The sequence below is a fragment of the Dasypus novemcinctus genome, chromosome 17, assembly GCF_030445035.2.
Source record: "Dasypus novemcinctus isolate mDasNov1 chromosome 17, mDasNov1.1.hap2, whole genome shotgun sequence".
NCBI classification, from domain to species: Eukaryota; Metazoa; Chordata; class Mammalia; order Cingulata; family Dasypodidae; genus Dasypus; species Dasypus novemcinctus.
The window spans coordinates 17,242,158-17,257,341 of NC_080689.1; the positions used below are offsets into that span (position 1 = coordinate 17,242,158).

The window sequence follows — 15,184 nt, forward strand, 5'->3', positions numbered from 1 at the left end:
GTGTGCTTTCATCAATTGTAACAACTGTTACCATACCAATGCAAGATGTTAATAATAGGGTGGTATATGGGAATCCTGTATTTTATGCATGATTGCTCTGTAAATCCACAACTTCTTTAATAAAAAAAATATAAAAATAAATATACTTGGTGTAAAGATGCTTTCCAAGAAAGCACAAGCCCTTGTTCCTTTGGGTGAGGAGGCACATTTACCTAAGGTAATGTGGTGGCATCAAAGAGACCAGCAAAAGTGGAGTGCTATTGCTAGTGAGGATTGTGGAGAATTTTTTTTCCAATTTAGAAATATATGTGTCTTTTCGAGTTGAATGGCAGGAGAGCAGCATATTTGCTGCATTGAAAAAATAGTTCATCAAACTGAATGGAGTCAAAAGTTATTCATGGCTAGATGATAGTTCTAGTTCTAAAACTCATTAATGAAAAGTAGATAAGACTGAAAATTTGGCCAATCTACATATTATCCCTGTATTGTAGCAGTTTCATGTTAATTAGCAACATGTATTGTAGTCCTTATATCTGTACTATAATGAAAAGATGTACAATAGATTTTTAACTGAGTTGTTTTAACTCATGAGCTTTAAAAAGAAAAATGCTTATAAAACACCCAAGGCATTTAAAGTAAAATTCTAGTCATTTCTGTAAAGTAGACTTGAATAAAAAATTCTTTATTATTGTCACAGACTGGTCATACTCTGCGAGGCTGGACTTAGGAATAGCTTCCTCTTTAGTATGAGCTGTCCTGCTGACTCTGACCACCATAGGAACTTCTAAACATATGTTCACCATCTTTGCTTGCCATTACAAACTGAAAATGGGGAAAAGCATTCACCAGAGGCCAAGCTGTTCCTGCTGACTTCAGTAATCCAGATAGTATCACAGTTTATGATTTTTCTAGTTTTCACCATTCCATTATGTTACAGTTTTAGAATTTTGGAATTATAGCAACAATTTAATTTGAAAGCATGAGGTCACTTCAGGGAAATTTTTCTCTTTAATGTTTACTCCTCCTTTTATGTTTTCTAAAAGCCTCAAACTGTTCTGCCACTAAAGTGTGATTAATGATCCAGAGAAACCAAGAAGCCATGAGTTGGGTATGCACAAATGGCCCACACATGTTTGCCTGCCTGGTACAAAATTATCAGGCAAATGGACTGTTTATGACACCCTTAAGTTTAATGTTTCATTTCATTAGTTGTTACTAAGTGGTTACAAAGTTATCTAAAAGTAAAAATCTGTATGTAAGCCACCACTGTAGACAACTGAAATCTAACTATAGAACATTTTCTCTTGAACTCTAATTTCTTGTATCCTTGAAAATTCTAAACAGTACTTTACCAAAACTCTACATGAGATCTTAATTTTCATGGTTTTGTTTCTAGTCTATTATCTAAGGCAGTTGTTTTTTTTTTTTTTACTTTGAGAAAAGTACTCTCAAATTCCAAACTCTGATCCGTCTTCCAACCTGCCACTACAGGTATAATTTATTATTTTCCTTTATTTATTTGTAAGTGAACTAAATAAGTATACTCCAAACATCAGGTAAGCAAACATTTATTTATGAATAATTATGAACAACAATCTTAAATTCTCCCTAAATTCATACCAAATTATTAACAAGCTGAGTCTAGTATACTCTGAAGCAGAATATAGCTGGCCACTAAAATGCATCCATCCATTCTTTTCCCTTTCTCTCATTTCTTCCTGCAAACTCCAATTTCAGTTTCCAACTTTAACTCTCATTTGCACACATGCTCTGTTTTGTTTGCTTCTTATACTCATGCTTTACTTAATTTCCCTTGTACTTTTTTTGTTTTAACTGTTCTGAAATTTTTTTCCCTCCAACTCAAGATCTTTTCCCATTAGTGGTTTGCACTTTCAGGAAATCCAATCAAGTTTATAAATATTTAAGAGCCTACAATGTGTAAGACAATTTTGTAAAGAACTTGTTATTCATGTGGGAAAAGAAAATAGGCAAACAGATGGACGGATAAACTAAGAATGAAACATTTAAATAGGAACTCAACACACGGGACAAAGAGGTTTGCAATGATAAAAAAAAAATACTGTACCAGTACAAAGTAGGGAAAATAAAGGCTGGGTCGCCAGGGAAAGAGAATATGGGTCTTTGAGACACTGGAAGAACCAGAGGTCTAATATGGATCCCTGTACGCAAGGGGGGTGGTGCCAAACAGAACTGTGCAAATAATAGGCAGCAGCCAGGGAGTGGGGGGATATACAGGAACCGCTCATATTTTTTTAGTGTAACAGTTTTCTTTGTGATGTATATATCTTCAAAAAAAAGTACAAGTTACAAAAATGATGTGGTGGGGAATGGGGAGTGGGTTATATGGGGACCTCTTATATTTTTTGTATTTTTTATGTTTTTTAATCTAACATTCCTTGTGACTTATTAATTAAAAAAAAAAGGCAGCAGCCAATGACTTAGTTGAAATATGAATTACTGTAATTGATGATTTTGCACTGTCAGTTGTCAGAAATTGTGTTAAAGCTTCTTTTAGAAAAGACTTAGGATAATTTCCTAGATTTTTCAGCTAAGAAAAAAAAATTTATATTTTGATATTAGAGATATCCTATTTGAATGGATTTCTAAGACTTAAATTCTCTTCAAGTGGGAACTAAAGAAAGGTCTATAAAACAATGTTTTATGGATTTGTGTTTGTGGACTTCTTTGGTTTTCACTTAACTGAATCAACACGGTTCATTTGTATTCCTTTAATCTAGTTTTAATAATGACTGGAGTTACTATATATTTCTATTTTTCTATAGGGTTGTCTTCAACATTTCTTGTCTACAAAAAGCTGACACTTTCCTAATTTCTTTTCATAAATAAAGGAAAGCACACCCTAATTCCTCCAGAACACTCTGACCCTGTTTATTTTTTTCCATGACATGTATTGAAAATTTGTTCCTTTATTGTCTGTCACTCCCCCTAAAGAATAGAAATATCATAAAGGCAGGTTTTTTTTTGTCTCATACTCACTGTTGTAAATAATATCTGTTGTATAATAGGCACTAAGTAAATATGAAGTGAGTATATGATATTAATCTCAAATACACAAACTTGAAATTCCTGAGGCCAAGTAACTATTTCCTGGTAGAAGTCTTTGGAGGAGCTGCTCTAAAGCAGCACTTCTCAGTGTGTGGTCAGCATTCTCTTGGGTGTCTCTACGACCTCATCAGGGAGTCTGTGAGGACAAAACTGTTTTCATAATAATACTAAGATATTGTTTGCCTTTTTTGTCATGTTGCCATTTGCATGAATGGTGCAGAAGAAGTGGTATATACCTTATGCCCAATTATTTGTTTCTAAATATCATTCTCCAAGAAAAGGAATCAGGACTTCTTTGGAGAAAAGGTTAACTCTAGGGCTAAGGCAGGGAAAGTTCAAGATGAGCTTGGAGCTCCTTTTATTTCCAGAAAGTAAGGATGTACTTAAAATAAGTTGGGACATGTCAAAAGCCAACCTGAAAGAACTCCCAAAGCTGGAGCAAAACTACAAAATAACCCAAGGAATAAAATTAATATGAATCCATACTGATATGAGTAAATGAGTGAATAAGGTCAATGACAGAAAGAGACAAGTCTTTAAAGAAGGATCCCAAATATGAATGTAGAAGGAATGAAGGTAATAGCTAATCACCATTACCACACTGCAGCAGTAATTACTGCTGACTGAGCTCATCAAATTGTACTTCATATATATGTGCCCTTCATTGTACATCAATTAAGCCCAGTAAAACTCTTTAACAATTTTTATAACAACTTATGAAAAATAGCTATAATTTACAAAATAAAAACTAGTTAATGAGAATGTCATTGTTTTACATTTTTGCAAATTGCTTTTAATATCTAGCCTGTCCCAGGAAATGGTAGCTATTTGTTTTTATGATGTATGTTTCATAAATACAGTTTAGGAATCAGTTTACAATGGGATTACAATGAGATTACAGCTCATCTAGAAAATTGATCAAATGGCAAATCCTCACACAGTAAGGAAGACAGGATTTGTTCCCACATTAACATGCACCCGAAAATTGTAATCCTGACCAAGAAGCCTTATCTTGCTAACAAAAAGACATCAATAAATATGCATGTCTGCAGTGTCAAGCCAGAATTTCTACTGTCTACAGTTAGATATGTTAATTCTTTAACCTATGTTTGCAGCATCGATGGAATTTTCAGAAACAGTGGTTTTTATCTTTTTTCTCCATTTTCTGGTTTTAAAATTATATTTAGAGTTGTTTGCTTTAGAGGAGTGTTTAATTGCTTGCTCATATTTTATACTCTGATTTCTATCTTGTATTTCCAGTCCAGGCACATTGAAACCTAATGGCACAGGAATGCTTTAACAGGATTTTGCAAGAAAAAGGCCATACAATTAATTTTCTTCCTGCTGTCAGTGTTTTTTAAAAACACCTAAGCCTTGGTGGAAGTTAACCATCTAAGGAGAAGGATGGGGAGAGTATTGCCTAATTTAAAACATTAGTACAGGGAAGAGAGGGTTTTCCCTAACTGTCTCTAACAGAAATGGAAACTATGAGAACTATAATTATTTGTTAATTAATTTTTAAATTTACTTTGTTAGGAACAAGTGCACACTAAGTAAATTCAGTATTTGCATAATTTGCATCTGTGTATATTTTTATTCTTTCTCGTTTTATAGAAGCCTATGTGTAGTATTGGTTGCATCCACATCCTTTTATCAGGATTGAAAATAATGTTGAAGAGGACAGTTTGTCTTCCATATTCTTCTTTGCTTCTCCTGTCTTGTTCATAGTGCCATAGTAGATACCATGTAGAATGAATGTATGCATGAATTACAGTAATACATTTTGGTTTTTTTTTTAATTTTAAATTTTTAATTTTTTTGAAGATTTATTTCTCTCCCCTTTCCTCCGTTCCCCCCCCCCCCCCGCCCATTGTCTGCTCTCTGTGACCATTTGCTGTGTGTTCTTCTGTATCCACTTGCATTATCTGGCAGCACCGGGGAAACTGCGTCTCTTTTTTGTTGCATCATCTTGCTGCGTCAGCTCTCTGTGTATGCAGTGCCACTCCTGGGCAGGCTGTGCTTTTTTCACATGGGGTGGCTCTCCTTGCGGGGCACACTCCTTGTGCGTAGGGCTCCCCTATGTGGGATTGCCCCTGTATAGCATAGCACTCCTTGCGCCTAGCAGCACTGTGCATGGGCCAGCTTACCACACGGGTCAGGAGGCCCTGGAGATCAAACCCTGGACCCTCCATATGGTAGACTGATGCTCTATCAGTTGAGCGACATTTGCTTCCCAAGTAATACATTTTAAGTTATCTTTGAGATTCTGTTTTTAGAGCACAATTAGGTCAGTAGTGCAGATGTGTTTTTTTTTCTTTTTTTAAATTAATTTTTTGAAGTATATCACTCATACATAAACATACATAAACAATAAGTGTATAATAATAGTTGCGAACTTACAAAACAAACATATATAACACCATACAGGACTCTCGTAACTCACCCTACCACCAACAACTTGCATCGCTATTAAAGCTTTTTAACTAATGATTAAAGAGCATTGTCAAAATATTACTAACCAAAGTATTTTCCCCCAACCAACCCCACCATTATTATCTTTATATCATTTATATATGAACATACATAAACAATTAAGTGTATAGTAAAAGTTGTGAACTTACAAAGCAAACATGCATAACATCATACAGGGGTCACACGCATCAACCCTCCACCAACACCTTGCATTGTCTTGAGATGTTTGTTACATATTATGCAAGAATATTGTCAAAATCTTACTACTAATCATAGTCCTTATCTTACATTTGGTGTGCTTTTCCCCCAACCCACCCTATTATTATTTTTTAAATATATTTTTTATGACAGAATTTGTAAACTTATAAAATAATCATGCTCATGTGCAGAATTCCCAAACAACACACCTCCATCAACACACCACACTGTGGTGGAACATTTGCTACAGGTAAGATAATATCATCTGATTGTTACCATGTCCATAGTGTACATTTGGCTCACATTTTCCATACTGCCTCAGTATCAATACAGTACATCTTTTGAATAGATAATATAAGAATATTATATTATTGCTACTAACCACAGTCCATAGATCATTCCAGCTTCATTTTTCCCATGCTTCTCCACAGTCCCAACACCCTGCAGTAGTGATGTACATTTGCTCTAGCTCACAAAGGACACACTTGCATCTGTACTATCAACCACAGTTCTCATCCACCTCTTGGTTTACTGTGCTATCCAGTTCTTAGATTATTCTCTAGCATTCTGTCATTTGGCATTTACATACCTAGACTACCATTTTCAGGCACATCCCCATTTATAAACTAGCTGTTACTGTGTGTTACCATCTGCTCTAGACATTTCCACACTTTTGCAGTAAAGCTAATTAAAACTTCTACATACATTAAACATCAGTAGTCCACTCAGTCCTCCTCTTATCTCCTTTAAGAATCCACCACCTACCACCAGGTCTTGAAGATATTTTCCTATAATTTCCTCTATGAGTTTTATGGTTCTTTTATTTTTAGATTTTTGATCAATTTTGAGTTAATTTTTGGATAGGGTGTAAGATAGGGGTCCTCTTTCCTTCTTTTGGCTATGGATATCCAGTTCTTTCAGCACCTTTTGTTGAATGGATTGTTCTGCCCGAGCTGTGTGAGTTTGACAGGATAGTCAAAAATCATTTGACTATAAATGTGAGAGTCTATTTCTGAACCATAAATTTGGTTCCATTGGTCTATTATGTCTGTCTTTATGCCAGTACCATGCTGTTTTTAACACTATAGCTAGGTAATATGATTTAAAGTCTGGAGATGAGGCCTTGCTTTTCTCTTTTATGATGTTTCTGGCAATTAAGGACCCCTTACCCTTCCAAATAAATTTGATGATGACATTTTCAATTTTTTCTTCAATGCTGGTGGAATTTTTATTGGGATTACATTAAATCTGTCTATCAATTTGAATAGAATTGACATCTTATTGATATTTAGTCTTACAATCCATGAGCATGGAATGTTCTTCCAGTTATTTAGGACTTTTTTGATTTATTTTAACATTGCGTTGCAGTTTTCTGAATACAAATGCTTTGCATTGTTGGTTGAGTTTATTCCTGATTATTTGAGTTTTATATGTCATATTTTATTTTCATTGCTCTGACACTTTTAGTTACTTTTATTGATATAATTTTCATTTCTTGACTCTCTTACGGGCCTCTGTCTCCTGCCTTTTCTTTTCAAGCATTAGCACACCCTTTAGTTTTTCCTGAAAATTTGATCTCTTGCTTAGAAATTCTCCAGTTTCTCTTTATCTGTGAATATTCTAATTGCGCCCTCATTTTTGAAAGACAGTCTTGCTGGATATAAGATTCTTGGCTGGAGTTTTTCTTTTGTAGTATCTTAAATATATCAGACCGCTGTCTTCTTACCCCCATGGTTTCTGGTGAGAAATCGGCACTTAATCGTATTGGGTATCTTTTATATGTTATGCCTTGCTTTTCTCTTGCTTTTCTCTTTGTCTTTGGCATTTGACATTCTGATGAGTATGTGTCTCAGAGTTGGTCTATTCAGATTTTTTTCTGGTGGGAGTACATTGTGCTTCTTGGATATGAATATCTATGTCCTTCAGTAGAGTTGGAAAATTTTCTACCATTATTTCTTCAGATATTCCTTCTGCCCCTTTTCCCTTCTCTTCTTCTGGGACACCCATGACATGTATGTTTGTACACATTTTGCTGTCATTTAGTTCCCTGCAACCTTGCTCAATTTTTTCCATTCTTCATCTGTTCTTTTGTATGTTCACTTTCAGAGGCCATTTCTTCAAGCTTACTAATCCTTTCTTCTACCTCCTCAAATCTGCTTTTATATGATTCCAGTGTTTTTTTAAAATTTCATATATTGTACCTTTCATTCTCATAAGATCTGCTATTTTTCTGTGTATGCTTTCAAATTCTTTGTGCTTATCCAGTGTCTTCTTAATATCCTTAATCTCTTTAGCCATCTCATTGAATTTTTTAAGGAGATTTGTTTGAACATCTGTGATTAGTTGTCTCAACTCCTTTATGTCATCTGGAGGCTTACCTTGTTCCTTTAACTGGGCCATAGCTTCCTGTTTCTTGGTGTGGATTGTAATTTTTTGTTGGTGTCTTGGCATCTGGCTTACTAGAGTATTTATTCTGGGTGCAGTTTTTCTCTTTAGTTTAGGGCTTCCTGCCCTTTCTCCCTTGCTGCTTGTGCAGTAGGAGCCAAGCATGTAATTGGTGCTGTAAGCTGTGGCACCTTAAGCTGCCCTCATTGCACCAGGGACCAAAGAAGCTTCCCCCAACTTTCTCCTTTGTCAGGGGTAGGGACAGAGTCACAGCTGTGTGAATAATCCAAGTTGTGCAGGCCTAGACTGTAGTTGCCCAGAGAGACTGATGATGCTTTACACCCCTTTCTCCCCTGCCTGGGGCAGGGATGGAGCTGCAGGCGTGGGCAGCAGTCTATGCATTGCAGGTCTAAGATGACTGCAGTTGCCCTGGTAGATTTCCAATTTTCAGTCTGTGCCAGCCAAAGGTACCTGTACGCAGTTACCTGGATAGGTCCCTATCCAGGAGGCAGGGTCCCTCAGCCTCCTCCCTGCCAGAGGCAGGGCTGAAGCCTAGGCTAGGGCTGCAGGCCCATTTGGGTGAAAGAAACTGGTTCCTGCATCAATGTGGTTTTCGGTCCTGGCTTCCCCTCCCCTGAGGGTGGAGTCAAAATGGTGGCCGCTGGCCTCCGGCCTTCTTCTACTTGGGCTTGTTCTTACCCCAGCTGTTGCCACGGTTATATCTTAGCCAGCCAAGTCTACAATCAATAGCTGAAATCAGCAGACAACCATCTCCTCCTCCCCTGTTTTGGGGAAATGGAGCTTTCAATTCCAGTGACAGAATAGTTCCTGGGGTGGCTCGTGTAGCCAGAGTAGGATAATCACCAGCCTCCACGGCTTGGCCAGTAATTTCCCAAAGAGGCTGGTGCAGGTCCCTGCAGCTTCCTCCCTGCTGGAGGTGGCACTGGGTCTTAGGCTTGACCTCAATCTGACCTGGATGGAAAGAAGTCGGTCCCCACCAGCACTGGGATCCTCAGTCCGCCCCGCTTCCCCTCTTGCCAGGTGCAGAGTGAAGATGGCTGCTCCTGGCCTCTTTCTGACCTGGACAGGTTCAAACTCTAGCTGTTCTCAGGATGATACTTTAGCCCGCTGAATTTACTTATCAGTAGCTGAAGTTGGTGCCCAACCGTCTCTTCCTCCCCCATTTTGGGTAAGTGGAGCTTTCAATTCCAGCCACAAACAGCTCCTGAGGTGGCTTGTGCCTCCAGTGGAGGTGGGCACCGGCCTCTGGGGCGTGAAGCCTCTACTTACAAATCTTCTCTGCAGATGGGCAGTCTCCTCCTTCCACTCCCCCAAGGACGTTGCAGAATGCTCTTCTGGCCTCCTGGAGCCCCCAAATGGGTGCTTCAGCTAGCTCCAGAGAGCTCTGGGTGTTTGCTAACTGCCCTGCAGCAGGAGCTGACTCTGGGAGCTCCTTACTCTGCTGCCATCTTGCTGGTTGTCTAGTGCAGATGTTTTTATTTTTATGATTCCTTGAACTGTATCCATCTACATGAAAATGAAAAAGGAAAATACAGTGGTGAAATGGCTTACCAGTATTGATAAAGAATACAGAATGTTAAAAATACACTCAAGTAAATAGTTTTTTTATTCCTAGTCAATTCTAAAACTTGATAAAATAATGTAGAACAAAATTTAGGTTCTAACATGATGGAATAGGTTTGGACAATAGAGAATATTCAGGGGTTCCTTTTTGTCTATTTTGAGAAGGTGATACAGATAATGTAAATGGGACTTTTGAAAGAAGATACTATGGCAGAACCATGCTCGTATCCACAGATTCTATTTACAAACCTGTCAGATTCCCAGTGCTTATCTGAGAAACCCAGGCTATAGATAAAATATCCTATAATGGAAAACCATGAAAAAAAGAGAAAAATCTGGGTATTGTGTTTAACAGAATGGGATATCCATCCGTGGCAATGAAATTACAATAAAAAATTCAAGGTGTTCCTGTGATTTTATAAGATAAAAAGAGAGAAAAATATTTAAGCTAAAGGAAGAAAAAAAAGACCCAAAAGCACGATGGCAAAACCCCATAGATACTGCCCCTTCTCTCTCCAAAAGAGCAACAAATGTTCTTACTTGGAATGACTAGAACATCCTTTACAAATATGAAGATAATGCAGCCTTAGCAAATATTGAGGAAAAGGCACAGCTTTAAAAAGGCTCTAGTACTGAAAAAAATGGAAGGACTAACCTCTGAGGCATAGATAATTCTCTGAGGAGAATTTAAGTTAGATGAAATAATAGCCTTTGGGATATTAGATCGCAGAGAGGTTATTTAGTATAGTGGTTAAAAACTTCGAGTTTAGAGCCAGGTTATCTGTGTTTGAAACCTACTTTTCCTACCTACTAGTGCTTTGTGCCTCAATAAACATTGGTTTCCTTATCCATAAAATGGGGATAATACTTTCAACTAATTTGTAAGGTTGTCTTGAGTAAATAGTAAATATTCAATAAATATTATTTTTGTTGTGTTACTCTTTATAATTGTTATAATTTATTATGTTTTTTTACTATTTATCCATAAAAAGTGGCTTCTATGAAAAAGAATTAATTCTGGCTCTTCAAATTTAAAAATATGACTTTGAATTAAATTCATTTAATAAACAGACACAGCTGAAGATCATATGCATGAGTTGAATGAATCAAGGTAGAGATTTTCCTTGAACACAATGTCAAATGAGATGAGGTGAAAAGTGTGAGGAGGACTCCAGAGTTTTAATATCTATCTATCAGAAGTTCTAAACAGAAAATACAAAAGACTGAAGATAAAAATAAATATATCTTTAAATAATGGAAAATATATTCCAAGTGTTAAAAAAATATTCAAATATGGGAAGAGTTTACTAACTTCTGAGCAGAATTAATAAAAGACATTCCAACCTTAGACTCATACTACTGAAATTCCATAAAACCAAGGATAAAAAGAAAACCATAAAACCTTTCAGAGGAAAAAAATTTAGGTTATCTACAAAGGAACAAGGAACATAAATCAGATTGGTATCAAACTTCTAAATAACTATATTAGATGATAGAAAACTGTGGAAAATTAACTGAAATTTTGAGGGTGAAAAATGATCTGGTATTTGGAAATCTGGTTTTGGCTAAATTAGCCTCCAAAATTGAGAACAAAGCAAATATATGTAAAAAACCCACATTTTTTGGAAAGAAGTTTCTTGAGATGAATTAAAAGGAGAGAGGCATTTGAGATACACGGAACAATGATAAGCAAAGAAACCAGCAAACTTAAGAGTCAGCCTCATTAATTAAAAAGGTTTCTCTGAAGCTTTAGGAATGTGTTAGTTATAATAGCAATTGGGAATTTAGAGGGATTTCTACATATCTTGGAATTGGGGTAGGAGGGAAGCATGCCTTTGTTTTGTGAGGATTATTTATTATTTAACTCTTTGTTGATGGAATAATTTAAATTTAAATATGTTTGTCAGAAAAGGAAGTGTAAAAAAGTTAACAGTGACCCCTAAAAGGACGAAATGGGATATACAGTTTCTAAACCACAGGAGTAGGATTTAACAGACCTTTTTTGTAAAGGGCTAGATAGTAAATATTTTAGGCCTTGCTGCCAGGTGGTCTCAGCTACACCTACTTCTCTCTGCCATTACAGTTACTCATGCACAGGAACAGGCATATACAATATATAAAGAAATGAGGGTGGCTGAGTTCCAATACACTTTATTTATGAACCCTGAAATTTGAATTCCATATAATAATAATAATCTCTTTACTTCTTATAACAACTCCTGTGAGATAAATACTATTGCATTTTTATGCTTGTTTTACATTTGGGAGAATGAAGGGGCAAGGTTTAAGGCTGAATGGCTTTTACGTAGTGGAGCTGACTCTAACTCAGGCACATGCCCTCCAGAGACATACTGACTACATGTGCTACATCATGGGTCTAGGTGTCCTCAGGTGAAAGAGGTGAGGTGTGGGACGGGAAATGTGGGATCATGTCCTGTACTGGTGGATATGATTGATGACATAGTGGGTGAGTAGGAACTGGATATCAACAAAACCTAAACTGAAGAGGGTTTTTAAAAATGGAATACAGTATTGTAGTTTTGAGTTATTAGAACCAAATAAAGTCCTATAATAAAAAAAATCAGCAAATGATTCTCTATATTCTCAGAGTACTACTGTAGTTACTGAGTATGGTAGCAGTTGGTTTGGTTGTGTTCTTTTGATAAGGAATCCCTTATCCTTCAGCTGAAGTAGTGAGAGTGTATTGTAAAGATATACATGGCAGTAAGGGAAATGGATGCTTGGGGATATCCAAGAAGTGGATCCATAGACTGGCTGAAACGTATGGAGACTAAAACTGAATTTTGTTCTGGATCAAAACCAACTTTTGGTGCCTCAGCAGCATGAGTCCTTAGATCTTCACTAAAGTATGTTCTCTTTCATTTGTCTCACCTATTCCTGGTTCTCCATTAGATATTTTTTCCTTTTTGCTTTTGTACTATCAATTTCTTTGTTTTCTCCATGTCCCAGGTAAAACTTCTGGGAGAGAACATTTGATTGGTCTAGATAGTTATTGTGCATGGGCCAAGCTCTTCATGCTTCATAGGCTGTTGAACAACCTGTAGCCAGCCACCTACCACTATGGCTGTGGTCCTTTGTGGCCAGGGAGGGATGGGTGGTCATGGAAAGCATGGCTGTCGAGGTTTGCCTCTGCAGCAGTGGAGTTGGTATGCCCCAGAGAAAGAGAATGTGGTCACAATGTATACTCTGATTGCAATGTGCTTAGCAGCCATCGCACACATTCCCTTTGCTTTTTAAATAAAATCTAAAGAAGTGGCTAGCATTGAAAGCAGGTACATTTAAAGATTGAATAGCACAGAAAGGGAAATATTAAAGAGAATGCTTATGTAGGTAGCTTTGAAACAGTCCTTATTGATTTGTAAATTTATGACAGTAAAACAACACAGATCCTTACATCTCTTGTAGGTAGAGTGGTTAAAATGTCTTTTTAGTTAGGATTGTTAAAATTTTAAATGAGTTTCTAAAAGATATTAGGGAATTTTTTCTCCTCGATGTTTTAAGAAAAAAGTCAAACCTTCTAAGAACCCTCTATGATATATGTTTCGTTTATTTAACCCCAGATCAGTGCTGAATTTAAGGTGTATATACATGAGGTGTTTATTATGATAGTGAATAATGTGTAGCAAAATCAAACTGAAGTATTACATTCAACGATATGTGATATTGGTAATAAACTTGTATTTAAATACTTGTTAAATTGATCCTAGGTTGGGCAATGCAGGCTGCTGCCTATATCTTCATTCATAGGAAATGGAAGGATGACAAGAGCCATTTTGAAGACATGATTGATTATTTTTGTGGTATCCGTGAACCACTTCAACTCCTCATATTCCCAGAAGGGACTGATCTCACAGGTAAGGTAGCCTGGGTTTGGATCACAGGACTTTAAAACATGAAGGAACTTAGTCATCTAGTCTAAACTTCTTGTTCCTCAGGTGAAGTAACTGAATACCACCAAGATGAATGGCTCACCCTAAGGTCAGTTAGTTGGTCAGCAGCACACCAAAACCCAGAACCCCTGGTGCCCAGGCCATTGAGTCTAATGGGCAACCCCAAGAGGTCATTCTAACTCACACTTGCCATCTTAGAACTCCATAGTTTAAGCCCCAGAATATTTTAAAAGTATCAGCCATTTACTTATATATAAATTTCGTCTTTAAATTGTGTATTTGGTGACCTTTGTCCTGCAGTATATTCACTTCTCTTCCAAGGTACTTATTGTTCATTAGACCCTTTTTCTTCAACTCATTCCTTATAAAGGATCCAGTTATAACCAGTTTCACTTACTGTTGATTTAAGGTAATTTGTAACCTTGCTCCTGGTATTGTCAGCATTATCCCTAATTTAGACAGGGAAGGCTGTGTAAATGTTCCTTTCTCAAGAACATTCAGCCATCAGTGCATTGTGGAGAGACCCAGGAGGACATCTTCAGGACTTTCCTACCTTCCCAGAATCAAACTATCAAGGCCAAGAATATCAGTGGATTTCAAGGAATTCTTAAAAAGATTGAAAACAAAATACTGAGCAGTCTTTTGTTCTTAGTAAGTTAATAGTTTTCAAACATTTTTAAACCACAGACCATTTTTGCAGAGGATGCCTTCTACTGCAGTGTAGAGTTTAAGATGGGTAAAAGTGGAGCTTCTCTTGTTGAATATGAGGGGATGGCCTTGGACAGGAAGTACTTCTGTAGTATCGTTGGACTTTATAGAGTGAAATTTAAAAGCTTTTAATACTTGGATTACTTGAAGAAAGGTACAGTGGAATTCAAGAAAGATCCAGTACATTGAGGTCTGCTGTATAAAGGAAGCAAGATAGAACTGAAATACAAGATCAGAGATGGTATGGAGAGGTGGAATGTGAACTTGCCTTAAAATCCTCCATTCTAGACTGAGGAGAGCATGTAAATGAAGCTATTAATTCACACTGAGTGTATAGTAATTTATGGAACCCATTACTCCAAAAGAGAGTTAAGGAAGAAAAAATACAAATTACACAGTGATTTAAGAGAGTGAATGAGTGACTCAGCCATAAAAGGTTAATAAGGGAAATTTTTGGTGTTTTCTTTTGATATCAAAGAAGAAATCTTTGATTCATCTATTGTAGACAGAGCTGAGGTAAATGAACCATGGCCATTTTTATATGCTTCTTTTACAATATGTGTTTGGTTTTTATGGTTAACATTGTAAAAATATTTGGATCAAAGAGTATTATACTGAGGACAATATTGACTACATATAGTTTAAACTAGAAAATATACCAATGTAAGTTGATTGATTCCCAGAGATAAACTATTATTACGAAATTGTAATATACAAACAGTACTATTTAAATTTAATAATACTTAGAATATATAATACTAAAATTTGGATATTGAATATCAGCTAGATTAGAATATGTAGAAAGTCATTGTGACTTCTTTCTTACTGAAATGAATGAT

General features: G+C 36.5%; 1 protein-coding gene across 4 annotated transcripts in view; it reads left to right on the top strand.

Moving 5' to 3' along the window:
* The window catches only part of LCLAT1 (lysocardiolipin acyltransferase 1), a 223,890-nt gene that overhangs the window by 120,796 nt on the left and 87,910 nt on the right, over positions 1 to 15,184 (top strand). For all 4 annotated transcript variants that reach the window (XM_004451066.5, XM_004451068.5, XM_004451067.5 and 1 more), the window contains one exon: positions 13,455 to 13,601. In XM_004451066.5, the coding sequence (XP_004451123.1) occupies positions 13,455 to 13,601 (147 nt within the window). The remainder of the gene's footprint in view (positions 1 to 13,454; positions 13,602 to 15,184) is intronic.